The 22,986-nt window shown below is 43.7% G+C and overlaps 1 protein-coding gene across 2 annotated transcripts in view; it reads left to right on the forward strand.

The window, feature by feature from the left end:
• The first annotated feature begins 9,961 nt into the window (after nucleotides 1–9,961).
• KCNT1 (potassium sodium-activated channel subfamily T member 1) overlaps nucleotides 9,962–22,986 on the forward strand; it is a 360,049-nt gene continuing 347,024 nt past the window's right edge. For both annotated transcript variants that reach the window (XM_077284353.1, XM_077284354.1), the window contains exon 1: nucleotides 9,962–10,266. In XM_077284353.1, coding sequence (XP_077140468.1) covers nucleotides 10,100–10,266 — 167 coding nt within the window. In that variant the 5' untranslated portion in view covers nucleotides 9,962–10,099. The remainder of the gene's footprint in view (nucleotides 10,267–22,986) is intronic.

Genomic DNA, 22,986 nt, shown 5'->3' on the forward strand with positions numbered 1-22,986 from the left:
ATCCAATTTTAATGTGGATACCCTCAAATGAAAGCTGAAAGTCTGAACTTCAACTGCATCTGAATTGTTTTGTTTAAAATTCATTGTGGTAATGTCTATAACCAAAATAAGAAAAATGTTGTCTCTGTCCAAATATATATGGACCTAACTGTATGTACACAGTGACTGCACCAGTAGAATAGTGAGTGCAGCTCTGGAGTATAATACAAAATATAACTCAGGATCAGTACAGGATCAGTAATGTAATGTATGTACACAGTGACTGCACCAGCAAAATAGTGAGTGCAGCTCTGGGGTATAATTCAGGATGTAACTCAGGGTCAGTACAGGAACAGTAATGTAATGTATGTATACAGTGCAAAAAAAAAAAAACAGAGAAAAAGCGGGCACCGCAACAAGTTTATCCAATAGGGATCAACCACGTGCATATAAAGAACACAAAAAACAAGAAAGAGAAAGATATGCACACTAGTGGGATCAACCAACCATAATCTTCTTTATTTTAAATAACATTACAAAAACAGGAGCAAAGAAAAGGACACACAATTTAAAACCATTTAAAAGGCCAAAAGGGCCAAATCAAACAACTAAGATCCCCCAGGACAAGATATCTATACAAAAAGTCAAGCATTTATACAAGTACAGGCAAATCTTGCAAAAAATACAACAATTTGTACAAACACATGACAGTATATGCAATTAAATGGAGCAAACTGACACACACAAAGATGGATAAATGTGCATTCATATATATTAATAGCCTGTGCTGCCAGCTGACCTCAAACAAATACCATAAGCCCATACATAAGCTAATAACCCATTATTAACATGCAGAAATAGACAAAGTAACAAACTACCAATTATTAGAATAATGCACAGTTACCTAGATCTTACCCCAGCCAGTAAGCATATAATATAATGTGGGCGACCAAAAAAGGTAGGCCTAAGAGACGCTGTGGTATCTTTGGTCAAGTAAAGGGAAAGATGTCAGCAATTCCCTAAGTCGTCCCTTAGCCAGCAGGTGCATGGTCCTGCATTCAAAGTGTTAAAGTGCATGACAAGGTTAAACAAAAAAGTCCCGGGAGGATCAAGGCCCCACGCGTATCGACGCTGCTAGAGCGTCTTCATCAGGGGAAGTGTGGAGAGTCCATCCAATCAATGCCCCTTTATATACAAAAATAATAAGTAAAATATTAATCACCTGTGAAGGTGCTGCGGCGTGTGAGATCACTTCTCCATGTGTGCGGCCGGGTGGATATCCGGTTTGACATCAAAATTAAGTAAGCGCCTGCGCACATAGGTATCCAACCAGGGCCGGCTCCAGGTTTTTGAGGGCCCCGGGCGAAAGAGTCTCAGTGGGCCCCCCCTTTAACACATACCATGATTCATGATCGCATATAAACACAGCCATGTAGTATATAACACAGCCCACGTAGTATATAGCACAGCGACGTAGCATATAACACAGCCATGTAGTATATAACAGCCCACGTAGCATATAACACAGCCACGTAGTATATAGCACAGCTCACGTAGCATATAACAGCCCATATAGTATATAGCACAGCCACACATTATATAACACAGCCCATGTAGTATATAGAACAGCCATGTAGTATATAGCACAGCCCACGTAGCATATAACAGCCCATATAGTATATAGCACAGCCAAATAGTATATAACACGGCCCACGTAGTTTATAGAACAGCCATGTAGTATATAGCACAGCCCACATAGCATATAACAGCCCACGTAGTATATAACATGGCCCACGTAGTATATAGAACAGCCATGTAGTATATAGCACAGCCCACGTAGCATATTACAGCCCATATAGTATATAGCACAGCCACATAGTATACAGGTCCTTCTCAAAAAATTAGCATATAGTGTTAAATTTCATTATTTACCATAATGTAATGATTACAATTAAACTTTCATATATTATAGATTCATTATCCACCAACTGAAATTTGTCAGGTCTTTTATTGTTTTAATACTGATGATTTTGACCTACAACTCCTGATAACCCAAAAAACCTGTCTCAATAAATTAGCATATCAAGAAAAGGTTCTCTAAATGACCTATTACCCTAATCTTCTGAATCAACTAATTAACTCTAAACACATGCAAAAGATACCTGAGGCTTTTAAAAACTCCCTGCCTGGTTCATTACTCAAAACCCCCATCATGGGTAAGACTAGCGACCTGACAGATGTCAAGAAGGCCATCATTGACACCCTCAAGCAAGAGGGTAAGACCCAGAAAGAAATTTCTCAACAAATAGGCTGTTCCCAGAGTGCTGTATCAAGGCACCTCGTCTGTTGGAAGGAAACAATGTGGCAGAAAACGCTGTACAACGAGAAGAGGTGACCGGACCCTGAGGAAGATTGTGGAGAAGGACCGATTCCAGACCTTGGGGAACCTGAGGAAGCAGTGGACTGAGTCTGGTGTGGAAACATCCAGAGCCACCGTGCACAGGCGTGTGCAGGAAATGGGCTACAGGTGCCGCATTCCCCAGGTAAAGCCACTTTTGAACCATAAACAGCGGCAGAAGCGCCTGACCTGGGCTACAGAGAAGCAGCACTGGACTGTTGCTAAGTGGTCCCAAGTACTTTTTTCTGATGAAAGCAAATTTTGCATGTCATTCGGAAATCAAGGTGCCAGAGTCTGGAGGAAGACTGGGGAGAAGGAAATGCCAAAATGCCTGAAGTCCAGTGTCAAGTACCCAGTCAGTGATGGTGTGGGGTGCCATGTCAGCTGCTGGTGTTGGTCCACTGTGTTTCATCAAGGGCAGGGTCAATGCAGCTAGCTATCAGGAGATTTTGGAGCACTTCATGCTTCCTGGCACCTGCTCACAGTGCCAAAACCACTGGTAAATGGTTTACTGACCATGGTATTACTGTGCTCAATTGGCCTGCCAACTCTCCTGACCTGAACCCCATAGAGAATCTGTGGGATATTGTGAAGAGAAAGTTGAGAGACGCAAGACCCAACACTCTGGATGAGCTTAAGGCCGCTATTGAAGCATCCTGGGCCTCCATAACATCTCAGCAGTGTCACAGGCTGATTGCCTCCATGCCACGCCGCATTGAAGCAGTCATTTCTGCCAAAGGATTCCCGACCAAGTATTGAGTGCATAACTGAACATTATTATTTGATGGTTTTTTTGTTTGTTATTAAAAAACACTTTTATTTGATTGGACGGTTGAAATATGCTAATTTATTGAGACAGGTTTTTTGGGTTATCAGGAGTTGTAGGCCAAAATCATCAGTATTAAAACAATAAAAGACCTGACAAATTTCAGTTGGTGGATAATGAATCTATAATATATGAAAGTTTAATTGTAATCATTACATTATGGTAAATAATGAAATTTAACACTATATGCTAATTTTTTGAGAAGGACCTGTATAAGATGGCCCACGTAGTTTATAGAACAGCCATGTAGTAAATAGCACAGCCCACGTAGCATATAACAGCCCACGTAGTATATAACACAGCCCACGTAGTATATAGAACAGCCATGTAGTATATAGCACAGCCCACGTAGCATATAACAGCCCACGTAGTATATAACACGGCCCACGTAGTATATAGAACAGCCATGTAGTAAATAACACAGCCCACGTAGTATATAACACGGCCCACGTAGTATATAGCACAGTCATGTAGTATATAGAACAGCCATGTAGTATACAGCACAGCCCCCCTCCCCCCAAGAATGGCCCCATAGTCCAGTACTCACTGTTAGTTACAAAAAAAAACCACTCCTCACCTCTCAACGTTCCTGCGCCGCGCCGTGCTGCTCCCTCCCTGCTCTGGTCTGGTGCGTGATGACATCATCGCACAGCGGCAGTGTCAGAGGCAGAGTGGGGAATGATGGGAGAAGGAGCGTCAGATGACGCTCTCTTCTCCATCATTTGCTTTGAACTTTACCGGCAGACGCCGGTAACCTTCAAAGCGGGGGAGTTGGCGCTTGCGACAGGCGGCCTCCCTGCCTCACAGGGGCCCCATAGCAGCTGCGTGATGTGCCGTTAGCTGAGGGCCCCTGGGGGAGCTGGGGCACTAGGCTGTGGCAGCTGCCTGCCCCTAACGCCGGCCCCGAATGGGCCCCCCTGTCTCGCCAGGGCCCCGGCACTTGCCCGGGTACGCCGGGTGCTGGCGCCGGCCCTGCAGCCCACGTAGTATATAGAACAGCCATGTAGTATATAGCACAGCCCACGTAGCATATAACAGCCCATATAGTATATAGCACAGCCACATATTATATAACACAGCCCACGTAGTATATAGAACAGCCATGTAGTATATAGCACAGCCCACGTAGTATATAACGCGGCCCACGTAGTATATAGAACAGCCATGTAGTAAATAACACAGCCCACGTAGTATATAACATGGCCCACGTAGTATATAGCACAGTCATGTAGTATATAGAACAGCCATGTAGTATACAGCACAGCCCCCCTCCCCCCAAGAATTGCCCCTTAGTTCAGTACTCACTGTTAGTTACAAAAAAAAATCACTCCTCACCTCTCAACGTTCCTGCGCCGTGCTACTCCCTCCCTGCTCTGGTCTCGGCAGCTGCCGCTGCACTGTCTGACACACAGCGAGTGCGTGATGACATCATCGCGCAGCGGCAGTGTCAGAGGCAGAGTGGGGAATGATGGGAGAAGGAGCGTCAGATGACGCTCTCTTCTCCATCATTTGCTTTGAACTTTACCGGCAGACGCCGGTAAAGTTCAAAGCGGCGGCGGGGGTTGGCGCTTGTGACAGGCGGCCCCCCTGCCTCACAGGGGCCCCATAGCAGCTGCGTGATGTGCCGCTAGCTGGGGGCCCCTGGGGGAGCGGGGGCCCTAGGCAGTGGCAGCTGCCTGCCCCTAACGCCGGCCCCGAATGGGCCCCCCTGTCTCGCCAGGGCCCCGGCACTTGCCCGGGTACGCCGGGTGCTGATGCCGGCCCTGTATCCAGCATTAGCAGGGACCAACTGCGCAGGTGCCAGAATAACCATGGTGATGCGTCTGAAGGAACACTATTTGCGCAGGCGCTAGACCATGGCCTGACCCATCGCTGTTTAGACAGCTTCCCAGCCTCCAATGTATTACGGCAAGGTGCGCCGGCGATACGGCGCTAATACAAAGGCAACAATGCGCCTGTGTACATAAGCGCCCAACAAGTTAACTGCACCTCACTGTACAGGCGCCGAAAATCACAGTAGATGACAGGCTGTGCGAGTCTCTATTACCCTCTTACTCAGATATATACACCACAATTAAAGATACAAATAAACTAAGTATCAAGACATGCGTACATCAGCCGAGTCTGACTGCGCAGGCGCCCAAATGACCAAAGTAATGAGTCTGGAGAATTACTAAATGCGCATGCGCCAGAACCTGACATAGCCCAACGCTGTCAAAGTGGCTTCTGAGCCTCCAAAGTGTTGCGGCATGGTGTGCTAGCGATCCAGCGCTGATATAGGTGGCAAGTATGCGCCTGCACACATGAGCGCCCAGAAAGCTGGCCGGACCTCATTGTCCAGGCACAAAAAAATCAAAATGGATCGCAGGCTGTGCAGATCTCTGCTATCCTCTTACTCAGTTTACTACTATTAGAAACAACGTCGAACATAAATCAATTATATATGGTTCTTCAAATTTTGCGTACCCCCAGACCTGATATGAAAAGGATACACGACACATAGATGTTAAGCATGTGCCGATAGTTACCGTCCTAAATGAGTTGCAGTGATTACTGCAATACACTGTATATGCGCATGCGCCATGACAAAACCATCCTAAATATTGCACCTATATAAGGTAAATATGCTGCTATTATACGCGATGGTGTGCACACCACAGTTACAGAAAGCTGAAAAAAAAAAATAGTATACATAGCACAGAAATTCACATAAGGTCAAGTGAAATAAAGAATGACAACCATGCTACAAAGAATGGGTACGCACACATCCAGCAAAGTATGTCCAAGTATCCCACCCCAATTCAATAATGGTCCCTAATCAGGCCCTAAGGGGTACATACCAGTACATAAAAGGTATACACTGTCCCAATAATGGTAGAAAAGTGGGACTGAGGGCCATAATTTGCCCATTTGTACATAAGTCCTCAAATGGGAACAGAAAGAACAGCCCTAACCCTGAGATTGTGCGGTGCTAAGGCTAAAGCCCAGTACCCAAATCAGTCACAAGAAAAAAGCGAGCGAGAGGAGGAAACTCGCTAGACTGGGGGAAACACATTCATTTATTACAATGGACAAAAACACGGGCGCAATACAAAGAGAAGAGTAAAAGCACATTGTATTTCATCCCAGAAGGAGGGAGATTAAATACCACCAATGCAGAGAGTATGTATACAGTGACTGCACCAGCAGAATAGTGAGTGCAGCTCTGGGGTATAATACAGGATGTAACTCAGGATCAGTACAGGGTCAGTAATGTATGTATACAGTGACTGCACCAGCAGAATAGTGAGTGCTGCTCTGGAGTTTAATACAGGATGTAACTCAGGATCAGTAATGTATGTACACAGTGACTGCACCAGCAGAATAGTGAGTGCAGCTCTGGAGTATAATACAGAATGTAACTCCGGATCAGTAATGTAATGTATGTACACTATGACTGCACCAGCAGAATAGTGAGTGCAGCTCTGGAGTATAATACAGGATGTAACTCAGGATCAGTAATGTAATGTATGTACACAGTGACTGCACCAGCAGAATGGCGACTGCAGCTCTGGAGTATGATACAGGTCAGATATGACTCAGGATCAGTACAGGATCAGTAATGTAATGTATGTACACAGTGACTGCACCGGCAGAATAGTGAGTGCAGCTCTGGGGTATAATACAGGATGTAACTCAAGATCAGTAATGTAATGTATGTACATAGAGACTGCACCAGCTGAATAGTGAGTGCAGCTCTGGAGTATAATACAGGACATAACTCAGGATCAGTACAGGATTAGTAATGTAATGTATGTACACAGTGACTGCACCAGCAGAATAGTGAATGCAGCTCTGGAGTATAATACAAGAGGTAACTCAGGATCAGTAATGTAATGTATGTACACAGTGACTGCACCAGCAGAATAGTGAGTGCAGCTCTGGAGTATAATACTGGATGTAACTCAGGATCAGTATGTATGTACAGTGGCATGTAAAAGTTTGTACACCAATGGTCAAAATTACTGTTGTCAACAGTTCAGCAAGTTGAAGATTAAATGATCTCTAAAAGAGTTTTCAGGTTGCCCTTTCCTCAGTTTTAAATGTAATCAAGAAATGGCAACTAACAGAAACAGAGGAGGTCAAGATGAGGTCTGGAACACTAAAAAAAATTTCAGTGAGAGCTGCTCGTAGGATTGCTAGAGAGGCAAATCAGAACCCCTGTTGACTGCAAAAGACCATCAGAACAATTTAGCGGAGTTGTTTTACATTGTTCTACTGTACAGAGACACCTGCACAAATATGTGTTATGGTCTGGTGATTAAGGAGCGACATGCGACTAGCTCTGAGCAGGTGGTAACTATACTGACCGCAGTTCCTAATCTTAACACAGACACTAGCAGTAGCCGTGGGATGTTCCTGTCACTCCCTGGACACCTCGTCACAGCCGGAGAACTAGCTACCCCTAAAGGTAGAAACAGGAAAGCTATCTTGCCTCAGAGAAAATCCCCAAAGGATAGGACAGCCCCCCACAAATAATGACTGTGAGAGGAGAAGGAAATGACATACGTAGTATGAAACAAGATTTAGCAAAGGAGGCCACTACTAGCTAGACAGAATTAGTACAGAACAGAAAACTGTGCGGTCAGTAATAAAAACTAGAAAAAGTCCACCGCAGAGAAATGCAAAAATCTCCACACCTGACTAAAGGTGTGGAGGGCAAACTCTGCTGCCCAGAGCTTCCAGCTTAGCAAAATAGATCCATACTGATAAGCTGGACAAATGAGCAAAACATAGAAAATGCCAAACAACAAAGTCCACAACAAGTGAACTGCAAAAAGACAAGCAAGGACTTAGCTTTGCTGAAATGGTCAGAATGGCAGGGAAATCCTCAGAGAGCCATGACTCCAAGCTCAACAATTGACAACTGGCATTGAATGAGGGAATAGGCAGACTAATATAGCCGAGCCAGAAAGACGATCAGTGAAAACAGCTGCTGATGCTAAATCCCAGAAGCAGCCATACCACTCAAAACCACAGGAGGGAGCCCAAGAACAGAATTCACAAAAATGCCACTTACAACCACCGGAGGGAGCCCAAGAGCAGAATTCACAACAAATATGGCCTTCATGGAAGAGTCATCAGAAGAAAACCTCTCCTGCATCTTCATGATAAAATTCAGCATCAGAAGTATAAAAAAGAACATCTAAACAAGCCTGCTGCATTTTGGAAACAAGTCCTGTGGACTGATGAGGATGAAATAGAACTCTTTGGCCACAATGATCAAGGGTATGTGTGGGGAAAAAGGCACAGAATTTCAGGAAAAGAACATTTCCCCAACCATTAACTATGTGGGTGTATTAATCATGCTTTGGGCTTGTGTTGCAGCCAGTGGCACGGGGATCATTTCACAGGTAGAGGGAAGAATGGATTCAAAAATTTCAACAAATTCTTGATACAAACACAACACCATCTGTAAAAAAGCTGAAGTGGAAAAGAGGATAGCTTGTACAAATGAATAATGATCCTAAACACACGTCAAAATCCCACATTAGACAACCTAAAAAGCCGCGAGCTGAAGGCTTTACAATGGCCCTCACAGTCCCCTGATCTCATCATCATTGAAAATCTGTTGCTAGATCTCAAAATAGCAGAGGATACAAGACGACCCAGGAATCTCACAGAACTGGGAAAATTCTCTAAGGAAACATGGATGAAAATCCCTCAAACAAGAATTGAAAGACTCTTGGCTGAGTACAAAAAGCGTTTACAATCAGTGATTCTTTCAAAAGGGGGTGCTACTAGGTACTAACCATGCAGGGTTCCCAAATGTTTTGCATTGGCTCATTTTTATTTTTGTAAATTTAAAAGGGCAAAATATGAAAATATAAATATATTTCTGCCTAAAATATAAAGGAAATGTGTCATCTTTAACTTTTAGAGATCATTTCATCTTCAACTTACTTAACTGTTCATAATAACAGTCATTTTAACCAGGGGGTGCCCAAACTTTTCCATGCCACTCTATGATACTAGTTGTAATTGTCCATCTGTTGGATAACTACAATCCCCAGCGTGTTCTGACAGCCTCTGAGCCCTGAATCCCCATTTACTGTGTATGCTGTAGGCAGTGTGCAGCTTCTGGCCCGGCAGGGCTTGTGTGTCATCTATGGTGGCGGTGACACATCCAGTTATATAGCTGTATCCCATGGAGGGCTGTGTGCAGGGACTGAGTCATGTAGGGGAGGAGGGCCCAGCATCGCCGATCGGAGCATGTGAAGTGGTAATTAGTAGTGCAATTACAATACAGTGTCCTCTCCTAATCCATTGCAAAAATTAAAATGGCATCACTGATGAGTTATATTAAGATACTGGGTCATTGATCTTGATTAATGCTGCATTTCATTAATAGTAGATAGTAACTGCAAGACTACATCCCCCAGCATGCCAGCTCCAATTAATTCATGCATTACCCAAACTGACCAGCAGATGGGGCAATAGGATTGACTTCTATGGAAAATTAAACCCCCCAGTGTGAACTGGGCAATCAGTTCTAAGGAGATGGAAAAGGGTTTTAACAAAAGAAGAAAGAGTGGATGGATAAATGAAGGCTTGGAGGAGGAATTCTCACCAGCCATTCCTGACTGCTGCCACAATGTGCTTACTATCAGTTGCATCAAAGTCACAGGACTAGTGACTGAGGTTGGTGGTGCAGGGAGCCTGGCACTTACCGCCCCGTCTGGATTGGGCATTTAAAGGGACACATGGAAATGTCTGTGGTTGGCTTCTCCTCCACCTGCAGGACATCAGCCCACAGCCTGGAGAAGGGGCACATGTTCTGACACCCACTAGGGACAAGCTCAAGACCTAAAGCTAGGGACTTCATGTAGTGGCCATCTCTACCACTCATTGCTGGGATGCCATTTTCAGACAAGGAAAGGAGCCTCCAAGGTGTCTACAAGTCCACCTCCCACCAGCATCACCACCTTCACCCGGGGGAGTGTGGCAGAAGGATGTGCACTGAGTGTTATACCAACCAGACCTTTGTCTATGATGATGGCAGCCCCCACAAGTATACCTCCAGGTAAGGCTGGCCAGGACCCTAGAGACCATGGAAGGGGTTACAGCTTACGGTGAGGGTCTCTTGAATGGACCTAGAGACTATGACATTAGACAGTTATTAGAGTTGACACTTTTTAGGGTTTGCTTTGAGTTTGGGGATGATAGGAGTAGTAGTTCTAGATGATAAGATGAGTTGCAGGATGTCCAAAATTGCTGTTCTGTGCCCTGGAAGAGGAAGAAAAAGTGTATAATGTGTCTGCAGGTGGTAGATAAAATAGTGCAATAGTCTGCAGGTGTCTGAAAAGATCACTGAAAGAATGATCTGCAGGATTTATCAGTGTGCACAAGGCAATGAAAATAGAGCAATAGTCTGCAAGAGTCATCTAAGGTGGTAGATAACATCAAGCAATAGAGCAACAGGGTGATAGTCTGCAGGCATCTAAAGAAGTGATTGTGTGAGTGATCTGCAGAATCAATAAGTACATGGAAGGTGGCAATGAAAACAGAGCAATAGTCTGCAAAGGGGATTTATCCGTACACAGGAAGGAGGTAGATAAAACTGAGCATTACCAATAATGTGACAGTCTGCAGGTTTCTAAAGAAATTGTAGCAGGAAGGTGACAGATAACATAGAGCAAAAGTCTGCAGATCATTGAATGAATGCTCTGCAGAATCTGTAGATACAGAAGAAAGGTGGTAAGTGAAACAGAGTAATAGCCTGCAGAGGAGTATGTGGAAGAAAGGTGGAAACAGATAAAACAGAACAATAGAGCACAAGAGTAATAATCTGCAGAACCTATAGATCATATTGTATGAGCGATGTATGGAAAATGCATTAATGTAGGCAAGAAGATCCTAGACAAAACAGAGCAATAGTCTGCAGAAAGGTGGAAAATCATTCATTATGAATCAGTGCAGTGCATGAAAGTGGTAGATAACACAGAGCAATAGAGTACCAGAGCAATCATCTGCAGATGTGTAAAGTAGCCATGGAGTAGAATCTATCCACATAGATAGAGCAATAGTCTGCAGAACCTAAAGAACATATTGTATGAGTGATGTAAGGAGAATTTGTTAATGGAGAGACAAAACAGAGCAATAGTCTGCAGATCTGTTGTTAGGTCATTTGTGGTGCATTAAACCTGTTTGTGCCAGTGGGGGTGGGGTGAAGTAATGCTCTGCAGATCTCAGCAGAGGTTTTTAACTAGATAGAAGAACAATATGACAGGAGTAATGCTCTACAAGACTGCCAATAATCCTTGATGCAGTTAATGTATGTATTTGTAACATAAGAGCAATGCTCTGCAGTAATAGGGAAATGTTCTGCAGATCTCCTAGCTCTCCTTGTTGCAGGACTACAAATCCCTGCAAGCTGCAGATGATGATAAAACATGTCTGTAAAGGCAGTAACCCTGATATGTGAACACTGGTCTGATGGACGAGAATAAACTGCTATAAAAGGCCATGGAGTTTTTGCCATCTTTTATTAAAACTGCGCCACCCCTGGCCTTAGGCTTTGTCTTGTATTGCAGCTCATTATCTTCGGACTCAACAGTGAAAAAAAATGCTGGCTCACAGTGATAACCTGGGAAAGGCCACGTTCACACCATCGTATTTTGTTCCTAGTTTTGTCCGTGAAAAAAAAAAAACGGACCGTACTCGGAGCAATATTACTCAGTGGGGCAGTGCAGATGAGTGATTTATTTCACTGACCGAATCTGAGTGTGAAGAAATAATCGCAGCACGCAGTAGTTTCAGTCAGATGAGACTCACCCATTCAAGTCTATGGGTGCGAAAAAAAAAAAAATTGAATGCCATATGAAGCCACAGTACAGCACCCGATCTTTAAGGATACATTGCAGTTCTGTATCATAGGAAACTGTAAATGGTTAATAGCTGCTGTAAAAAACGGATTACACACGGATGACAAGGGAGAAAAACATCGTCACTTTTTCTGGATGAAACTCTGATTTTTTTCTATGCTCGTGTGAGCCTACCCCAATAGTAATTAATGCTGCCAAAACGTGAGACTCTGCGCTAAATAGTAAGTAATGCTGCCAAAACGTGGGAATATCCGTTTAAATAGTAATTAATGCTAAAGAAGAAAATGTCCAGCTTCACCGAATCCTTGAAAAAAAGTTTCCTTTATTCACAAACTTAAACATGGAGGATACAGACTTCAGCACGAACCATATGGGTAAGAATCTCAACGCGTTTCTGGAGACTAAGCTCCCTTAATCATGACAACCCTTGGTTCTTACCCATATGGTTTGTGCTGAAGTTTGTAAACCTCCATGTTTAAGTTTGTGAATAAAGGAAACTTTTTTTCAAGGATTCGGTGAAGCTGGACATTTTCTTCTTTTGGATTCTACACGCCTGGACACAGCGGGTCTGTGCTCCCGAAATTTGGCTTATGCATCACGGGTGAGTTTATATTCCTTCTTTCAAAGTAATTAATGCTGCCAAAACGTGGGAATATCCACTAAATAGTAATTAATGCTACCAAAACGTGGGAATGTCCGCTAACTAGTAATTAATGCTGCCAAAACGTGGGAATATCCGATAAATAGTAATGCTGCCAAAACGTGGGAATATCCGATAAATAGTAATGCTGCCAAAACGTGGGAATATCCGATAAATAGTAATTAAAGCTGAAATGTGGGAATATCCAATAAATAGTAATTAATGCTGCCAATACATGGGAATATCCGATAAATAGTAATTAATGCTGCCAAAACGTGGGAATAACCGATAAATAGTAATTAATGCTGCCAAAATGTGACTCTCCACTAAATAGTAATTAATGCTGCCAAAACGTGGGAATATCCAATAAATAGTAATTAATGCTGCCAAAATGTGGGAATAACCGATAAATAGTAATTAATGTTGCCAATACGTGGGAATATCCGATAAATAGTAATTAATGCTGCCAATACGTGGGAATATCCCATAAATAGTAATTAATGCTGTCAAAGAGAGAAAATCGCTGCTCAGTAGTGATAAGAATTATTCTAAATATTGATAGATTTTGCTAAAAAGTGACAGCCACTGATAAATGGCGACTAATACCGCCAAATAGTTGCTGCTAATGTGATCTAGCGATATGCACTGCTCAGTATCTGATGAATTGTGGCAAATCGTGACCACTGCTATATAAAATTGCAATTGCTAAAGAAGTACGGTATGTTCATCGGATGAGATGATAGTTTTACCCGACTGACTAGAAAGAAATCTGCCAGGTTTAACATTTCAGTCCAATACTTACTCGTCATGTTCAGCGTGGTGTCATATTGGCACACAGAGCAGGACGTGCCGACCAGATTGATATGTACTTTTATAGGAAAAGATCTAGTACAACTCCATAATTTCTTCATTTAAATCCCTGCTCATTCTGATCTTAGGAGTCCAGTGGGCGGTCCTAGTCAGTGATTGACAGCTGACTCTTACCCTAGGGGTCATGCCCACTTGCAATTAAATTGGACGAATTCAATCTGATAAAAAATTGGATTGAATTCGGACCAATGTCAATCTATGATGTTGTGCTCATCTGCGTTTTTTTTATCCAGCTCGGATTGGATCACGATCGGGCTGGAAAAAAAATCATAACATGCTGCGATTGTAATCAGAAAATGGATTGCATCCCGCAATAGAAGTCAATGGGTGCAAGAAATTAAATTGCACAGCACCCACACCATGCAAGTGCTGTGCAATTTTTACACACCGGTGTCCTTTGAAAAGCCGGCAATTCATATGCGGCTAATGTAAAAATCACACTGACAGTTTATAATAGAAGAGATAGAATAGATATATACAGTACACATAGAATACATATGTACTGTACATGTCAGTGACACACATATATATATGTATTTATATTGCACAGAAATATAGATAGAAGAAAATCTGGTAATTCATTTGCCGGGTTCTGTAAATTCACTGCAGGAGCCAACAGGATAGAAGAGATGGATTACATACAGTAAATACATATGGAATAGGTAGATATATAGAAGTCAGTGACAAATACAATTAGTACAGTGTGTGTGCAAATTAGGGGACATGTATGTAATTAATAAAAGATTATTTTACGAAAAAAAATGTCGTGGGCTCCCGTGCAATTTTCAAAACCAGCAGAGGGAAAACCAGCGACTAGGGGCAGATGTTTATAGCTGGGAAGGGGGTAATACCCATTGAGCTTCCCAGGCTATTAATATCAGCTCACAGCTGTATACTTAGCCTTCACTAGCTATTAAAATGGGGGACCCCCCCAATAAAATGACTTGGGGTCCCCCCATTTACTATATAATCCTCTAATTCTGTCTGTCTGTAATCTAAATCCCGCATCCCTGATTGGTTCGCACCAGCCGGCCGCGACTAATCAGCGACAGGCGCAGGCCGGCCGTAGTTCAGTCACGTTTACTGAACAAGTTCTGTCAGTCACAGTGCCACGTAGTTCAGTCATGTTTACTGAACACGTTCTGTCAGTCACAGTGCGACATAGTTCACTCACGTTTACTGAACACATTCAGTCAGTCACAGTGCGACATTGTTCAGTCACGTTCACTGAACATGTTCTGTCAGAATATTCTAGAATACCCGATGCGTTAGAATCTGGCCACCATCTAGTAATTAATATCCAGCAAAGGCTATGCAGACAGCTGCAGGCTGATATTAATAGCCTAGGAAGGGACCATGGATATTGCCCCCCCTGGCTAAAAACATCAGCACTCAGCTGCCCCAGAAAAGGCACATCTGTAAGATGCGCCAATTCCAGCACTTAGCCTCGCTCTTCCCACTTGCCCTGTAGCAGTGGCAAGTGGGGTAATAGTTTGGGGGTTAATGTCACCTTTGTGACATCAAGCCCCGAGGTTAGAAATTAAGATGTGTCAATTAGACGCCCCCATTACTAACCTCATATAGTGAAATAGTTAGTATAACACAGACACCCATTGTAAAATCCTTTATTTGAAATAAATACACAGACTCCTTTATTGTTCTTAATTAAACCATACTTACAACATCTTCTAATTCCCCGAAGCCCTCAATCTCATGTGAAAAATAAAAAAAAACCAATATACCCATACCCGTCCGGCGTACAGTCAGTCCCACGCCGTAATCCATATCTGGGGTATGTAAAGTTTACAACCGGGAGCGGTGCTAATTAGACCGGCCCGGCTGTAAACTACTGGGGAATGAATGAAATGCTGCCAGCGCAGACTCAGTGACTAGCGGTGTCGTCACATGAGTCTGCACTCCCTCACAGCCTGAACTCAGATGAACATGAGCGTGGGAAAATGCCAGCTGATTTTCCCACGCTGAAGAGTTCAGTGCAGGTCAGGCTGTGAGATAGCGCAGCTTCAGTGACATCACCTCTATTCACTGAAGCTGTTCTCGCAGCTGGCATGAACTGCTGTGACCTCATCCCTGGCATTTTCCCAGGGTCCTGAAGTCACAACAGTTCATGGCAGCTGCGAGAACAGCTTCAGTGAATAGAGGTGATGTCACTGAGTCTGTGCTCCCTCACAGCCTGACCCGCACTGAACTCTTCAGTGTGGGAAAATCAGCTGGCATATTCCCACGCTCGAGTTCATCTGAGTTCAGGCTGTGAGGGAGCACAGACTTAGTGACGGCACCGCTAGTGACTGAGTCTGCGCCGGTAGCATTTCATTCATTCCCCAGTAGTTTTCAGCCGTCCCGGTCTCATTAGCACCGCTCCCGGTTGTAAACTTTATATACCCCAGATATGGATTACAGTGTGGGACTGACTGTACACCAGACAAATATGGGTATATTGTTGTTTTTTTATTTTTTACAGGAGATCGATAGCGTCGCATGGATTACCAGTAACAATAAAATGGTTAAACTGTGTTTAGTATTTTATTTCATTAAAATACTTTTTTGGGCTGTCTTTTTTTAACCCATTAACAACTATAGGATTAGTAATGGATAGGTGTCTTATTGACGCCTCTCCATTACTAAGCTGGCTTAATGTCACCTTACAATACAAAGGTGACATTAACCCCCTATTACCCCATAAGCCGCCACTACAGGGCAGTGGGAAGAGGGAGGCTAAGTGCCAGAATTGTCGCATCTTACAGATGCGGCATTTCTGGGGTGGCTTTGAGCTGGTGTTTGTAGCCGTGTGGGGCAATAACCATGGTCCTTTCCTAGGCTATGAATGTCAGCCCGCAGCTGTCTGCATAGCCTTTTCTGGCTATTAATTATAGGGGGACCCCACATTATTTTTGGGGCGGCTCCCCTATTTTAATAGCCAGTGAAGTCTAAATATACAGCTGCTGGCTGATATTCATAGCCTGGGAAGATCCATGGGTATTAACCCCTTCCTAAGCTGTAAACATCGGCCCCCAGTCGTGGTTTTCCCTCTCTGGTGCAGAAAATTGCGCAGGAACCCACGCCATTTTTTCCCCCGAAAAGATTATTTTATTAAATACATACATGTCCCCTAATTTGCACACACAATACTATGTATGTTGGTCACTGACATCTATATAGCTAACTGTTCTGTATGGATTTAGAATGTAATCCGTGTCTCCTATCCTGTCGGCTCCTGCATTGATTTTACAGAAGCCGACAAATGAATTAGCGGCTATTCTTCTGTCTGTGAAATATAAAGATATATATATATATATATATATATATATATATATATATATATATAGTAAAAATAAGTAAACTGACTGAACAATATATATAATAATTATAAATGCTTGGTGCATAGCCAAAAAAATACATACATAATAATAGATTATGGCTGCACACATCTGTGCTAAAATAAGGAAGTTTGAAATCTAAGGAATAGGAATAGCATAACGGCTTATGAACTTTATGAACAAACATGAGATTTTAGCACAAGATTTGGCCAAATATTGTGAGCCCATTCACCAACGACAAGGTAATCTCAGATTGAATGGGTAACTACACTGCCTGCCTAGTGTGAACACTTACCTATGGTCTCTGAGCTACTGCCCAATGTGAACACATGCTTGTGGCTAATGACATGATAAAGCCTTCTTATATAGGGAGGCTCAGAACCAATAGTGTTAAGATGTAATTAAAAATCACAGGTATGGTGAAGGGCGGGACGTTCAAGTCAGAAAATAGTACATAGTAAAAATAAGTAAACTGACTGAACAATATATATAATAATTATAAATGCTGGTGCATAGCCAAAAAAATACATACATAATAATAGATTATGGCTGCACACATCTGTGCTAAAATAAGGAAGTTTGAAATCTAAGGAATAGGAATAGCATAACGGCTTATGAACTTTATGAACAAACATGAGATTTTAGCACAAGATTTGGCCAAATATTGTGAGCCCATTCACCAACGACAAGGTATATATACAGTGCCTACAAGTAGTATTCAACCCCCTGCAGATTTAGCAGGTTTACACATTTGGAATTAACTTGGCATTGTGACATTTGGACTGTAGATCAGCCTGGAAGTGTGAAATGCACTGCAGCAAAAAAGAATGTTATTTCTTTGTTTATTTATTTTTTTAAATTTTTTTTAATTGTGAAATGTCTTTTCAGAGGGTCATTTATTATTCAACCCCTCAACCCACCAGAATTCTGTTTGGTTCCCCTAAAGTATTAAGAAGTAGTTCAGGCACAAAGAACAATGAGCTTCACATGTTTGGATTAATTATCTCTTTTTCCAGCCTTTTCTGACTATTTAAGACCCTCCCCAAACTTGTGAACAGCACTCATACATGGTCAACATGGGAAAGACAAAGGAGCATTCCAAGGCCATCAGAGACAAGATCGTGGAGGGTCACAAGGCTGGCAAGGGGTACAAAACCCTTTCCAAGGAGTTGGGCCTACCTGTCTCCACTGTTGGGAGCATCATCCGGAAGTGGAAGGCTTATGGAACTACAGTTAGCTGTCATGAATCCCCAATGGCTAGGGATAGCACAGGACAAGCAAAGTATAACAAAATATCGGACGAGCTCTAGGGTGATGGAACCTGGGCTGACCGCTGCCCTACGCCTGACAAACGCAACTAGAGATAGCCAGGGAGCGTGCCTACGTTGGTTCTAGACGCCACGCACCAGCCTAAGAGCTAACTAGTACTGCAGAGAAAACAAGACCTCACTTGCCTCCAGAGGAATTTACCCCAAAGGTATAGTTGCCTCCCACATGTATTGACGGTGAAATGAGAGGAAGGCACACACATAGAGATGATGTATATAGCTTTAGCAAATAGAGGCCCGCTGAAAACTAGAAAGCAGAATGATACAAAAGGGGACTGAGCGGTCAGCAAAAAACCCTAATCAAAAAAACCATCCTGAGATTACAAGAACCCATGTGCCAACTCATGGCACATGGGGAGAACCTCAGTCCACTAGAGCAACCAGCTAGCATAGAGACATTCTAAGCAAGCTGGACCAAAAACCAAACAACTGAAAATCAGCACTTAGCTTATCCTGAAAGATCTGGGAGCAGGTAGGCAGGAACCAAACAGAGCACATCTGAACACATTGATAGCCGGCAAGGGAAATGACAGAAAGGCCAGGTAAAATAGGAAACACCCAGCCTCTGATGGACAGGTGGAAACCAAAGGCCGCAACCCACCAAAGTCACCCAGTACCAGCAGTAACCACCAGAGGGAGCCCACCAACAGAATCCACAACAGTACCCCCCCCCCTTGAGGAGGGGTCACCGAACCCTCACGAGAACCCCCAGGGCGATCAGGGTGAGCTCTATGAAAGGCGCGGACCAAATCAGTCGCGTGAACATCGGAGGCGACCACCCAGGAATTATCTTCCTGACCATAACCCTTCCACTTAACCAAATACTGGAGTTTGCGTCTGGAAACACGAGAATCCAAGATCTTTTCAACAACATACTCCAATTCTCCCTCCACCAGCACCGGAGCAGGAGGCTCGACCGAAGGAACAACGGGTACCTCATACCTCCGCAACAACGACCGATGGAACACATTATGAATAGCAAACGATGCTGGGAGATCCAAACGAAAAGATACAGGGTTAAGAATCTCCGAGATCCTATAAGGACCGATGAACCGAGGCTTGAACTTAGGAGAAGAGACCTTCATAGGGACAAAACGAGAAGACAACCACACCAAGTCCCCAACAAGAAGTCGGGGACCCACGCGGCGACGGCGATTAGCAAACTGCTGAGTCTTCTCCTGAGATAACTTCAAATTGTCCACCACCTGATTCCAAATCTGATGTAGCCTGTCCACCACCACGTCCACTCCAGGACAATCCGAAGATTCCCCCTGACCAGAGGAAAAACGAGGATGAAACCCCGAATTACAAAAAAAAGGAGAGACCAACGTGGCAGAACTAGCCCGATTATTAAGAGCAAATTCGGCCAGTGGCAAAAAAGCAACCCAGTCATCCTGATCAGCAGAAACAAAACACCTCAAATAAGTTTCCAAGGTCTGATTAGTTCGCTCCGTCTGGCCATTTGTCTGAGGATGGAATGCAGACGAGAAAGACAAATCAATGCCCATCTTGGCACAAAACGTCCGCCAAAATCTAGACACAAACTGGGATCCCCTGTCAGAAACGATATTCTCCGGAATCCCATGCAAACAAACCACGTTCTGAAAAAACAAAGGAACCAACTCAGAGGAGGAGGGTAACTTAGGCAAGGGCACCAAATGAACCATCTTAGAAAAGCGGTCACACACAACCCAGATAACGGACATTTTCTGTGAAACCGGGAGATCAGAAATAAAATCCATGGAAATGTGCGTCCAAGGCCTCTTCGGGATGGGCAAAGATAACAACAACCCACTAGCCCGTAAACAGCAAGGCTTAGCTCGAGCACACACTTCACAAGACTGCACAAAGGTACGCACATCCCTAGACAAGGAAGGCCACCAAAAAGACCTGGCCACCAAATCTCTTGTACCAAATATTCCAGGATGACCAGCCAACACAGAAGAATGGACCTCGGAGATGACTCTACTGGTCCAATCATCCGGAACAAACAGTCTTTCTGGTGGACATCGATCCGGTTTATCCACCTGAAACTCCTGCAATGCGCGTCGCAAGTCTGGGGATACGGCGGACAATATTATCCCATCCCTAAGGATACCAGCAGGCCCAGTGTCTCCAGGAGAGTCAGGCACAAAACTCCTGGAAAGAGCATCTGCCTTCACATTCTTTGAACCTGGCAGGTATGAAACCACGAAATTGAAACGAGAAAAAAATAATGACCAACGAGCCTGTCTAGGATTCAAACGCCTGGCAGACTCAAGGTAAATGAGATTCTTGTGATCAGTCAAGACCACCACGCGATGTTTAGCACCCTCAAGCCAATGACGCCACTCCTCAAATGCCCACTTCATGGCCAAAAGCTCCTGATTACCCACATCATAATTGCGCTCGGCGGGCGAGAATTTTCTAGAGAAGAAAGCACATGGCTTCGTCACCGAGCCATTAGAACTTCTCTGTGACAAAACCGCCCCCGCTCCAATCTCGGAAGCATCAACCTCCACCTGAAAAGGAAGTGAAACATCTGGTTGACACAACACAGGAGCAGAAGAAAACCGGCGCTTAAGTTCCCGAAAGGCCTCCACGGCCGCAGGAGACCAATCAGCAACATCAGCACCCTTTTTAGTCAGATCAGTCAAAGGTTTAACAATACTGGAAAAATTAGCAATGAACCGACGATAAAAATTAGCAAACCCCAAGAACTTCTGAAGGCTCTTAACAGATGTAGGTTGTGTCCAGTCACAAATAGCCTGAACCTTAACGGGATCCATCTCAATAGTAGAAGGAGAAAAAATGTACCCCAAAAAAGAAATCTTCTGGACTCCGAAGAGACACTTTGAGCCCTTCACAAACAGAGAATTGGCCCGCAAAACCTGAAACACCTTCCTGACCTGTAGAACATGAGACTCCCAGTCATCAGAAAACACCAAAATATCATCCAAATACACAATCATAAACTTATCCAGAAATTCACGGAAAATATTGTGCATAAAGGACTGAAAGACTGACGGAGCATTGGAGAGTCCAAAAGGCATTACCAAATACTCAAAATGGCCCTCAGGCGTATTAAATGCGGTTTTCCACTCATCACCCTGTTTTATCCGCACCAGATTATACGCACCACGAAGATCTATTTTAGTGAACCACCTAGCCCCCTTAATGCGAGCAAACAAATCAGTAAATAATGGCAATGGATACTGGTATTTGACTGTAATCTTATTCAGAAGGCGATAATCTATACAAGGCCTCAGGGAACCATCTTTTTTTGCCACGAAAAAAAAACCTGCTCCCAGAGGGGACGAAGATGGACGAATATGTCCCTTTTCCAAGGACTCCTTAATATAATTCCGCATGGCAGTATGCTCTGGCAGTGACAGATTAAATAAACGACCCTTAGGGAACTTACTGCCAGGAATCAATTCTATAGCACAGTCACACTCTCTATGAGGAGGGAGCGAATTGAGCTTAGGCTCCTCAAAAACATCCTTATAATCTGACAAAAACGCAGGGATCTCCGAAGGAGTCGATGAAGCGATAGAAATCGGAGGTGCATCATCATGAACCCCCTGACATCCCCAGCTTAGCACAGACATTGTTTTCCAGTCCAGGACAGGATTATGAGTTTGTAACCATGGCAGACCAAGCACAAGTACATCATGTAAATTATACAGTACAAGGAAGCGAATCACCTCCTGATGAACGGGAGTCATGCGCATGGTCACTTGTGTCCAATACTGCGGTTTATTCATAGCCAATGGTGTAGAATCAATTCCCTTCAGAGGAATAGGAACTTCCAGAGGCTCTAGACTAAAACCGCAGCGTTTAGCAAATGACCAATCCATAAGACTCAGGGCAGCGCCTGAATCCACATAGGCATCGACGGAAATGGAAGACAGTGAAAAAATCAGAGTCACAGACAAAATGAACTTAGACTGCAGAGTATCAATGGCAAAAGATTTATCAACCCTTTTTGTGCGTTTAGAGCATGCTGATATAACATGAGCTGAATCACCACAATAAAAACACAAACCATTTTTCCGCCTATAATTTTGCCGTTCACTTCTGGACTGAATTCTATCACATTGCATAGTCTCAGGTGCCTGTTCAGAAGACACCGCCAACTGGTGCACGGGTTTGCGCTCCCGTAAACGCCGATCAATCTGAATGGCCATAGCCATAGACTCCTTCAGACCTGTAGGCGCAGGGAACCCCACCATAATATCCTTAATGGCCTCAGAAAGACCATTTCTGAAGTTTGCAGCCAGGGCGCACTCATTCCACTGAGTAAGCACCGACCATTTCCGAAATTTCTGACAATATATTTCCGCTTCATCATGCCCCTGAGAGAGGGCTAATAAAGCCTTTTCAGCCTGAACCTCTAGGTTAGGTTCCTCATAGAGCAATCCCAATGCCAGAAAAAACGCATCCACACTGAGCAACGCAGGATCCCCTGGTGCCAATGCAAATGCCCAATTCTGAGGGTCGCCCCGTAGGAACGATATAACAATCTTGACCTGTTGAGCAGGGTCTCCAGAGGAGCGAGATTTCAAAGAGAGAAACAATTTACAATTGTTCCTGAAATTCAGGAAGGTAGATCTATCTCCAGAAAAAAACTCTGGAATAGGAATTCTAGGTTCAGACATGGGAGTGTGAACAACGAAATCCTGTATGTTTTGAACCTTTGCCGCGAGATTACTCAGGCTGGAAGCCAAACTCTGGACATCCATGATAAACAGCTAAGATCAGAGC

This window comes from Ranitomeya variabilis, chromosome 2 (genome assembly GCF_051348905.1).
Source record: "Ranitomeya variabilis isolate aRanVar5 chromosome 2, aRanVar5.hap1, whole genome shotgun sequence".
Lineage (NCBI taxonomy): Eukaryota > Metazoa > Chordata > Amphibia > Anura > Dendrobatidae > Ranitomeya > Ranitomeya variabilis.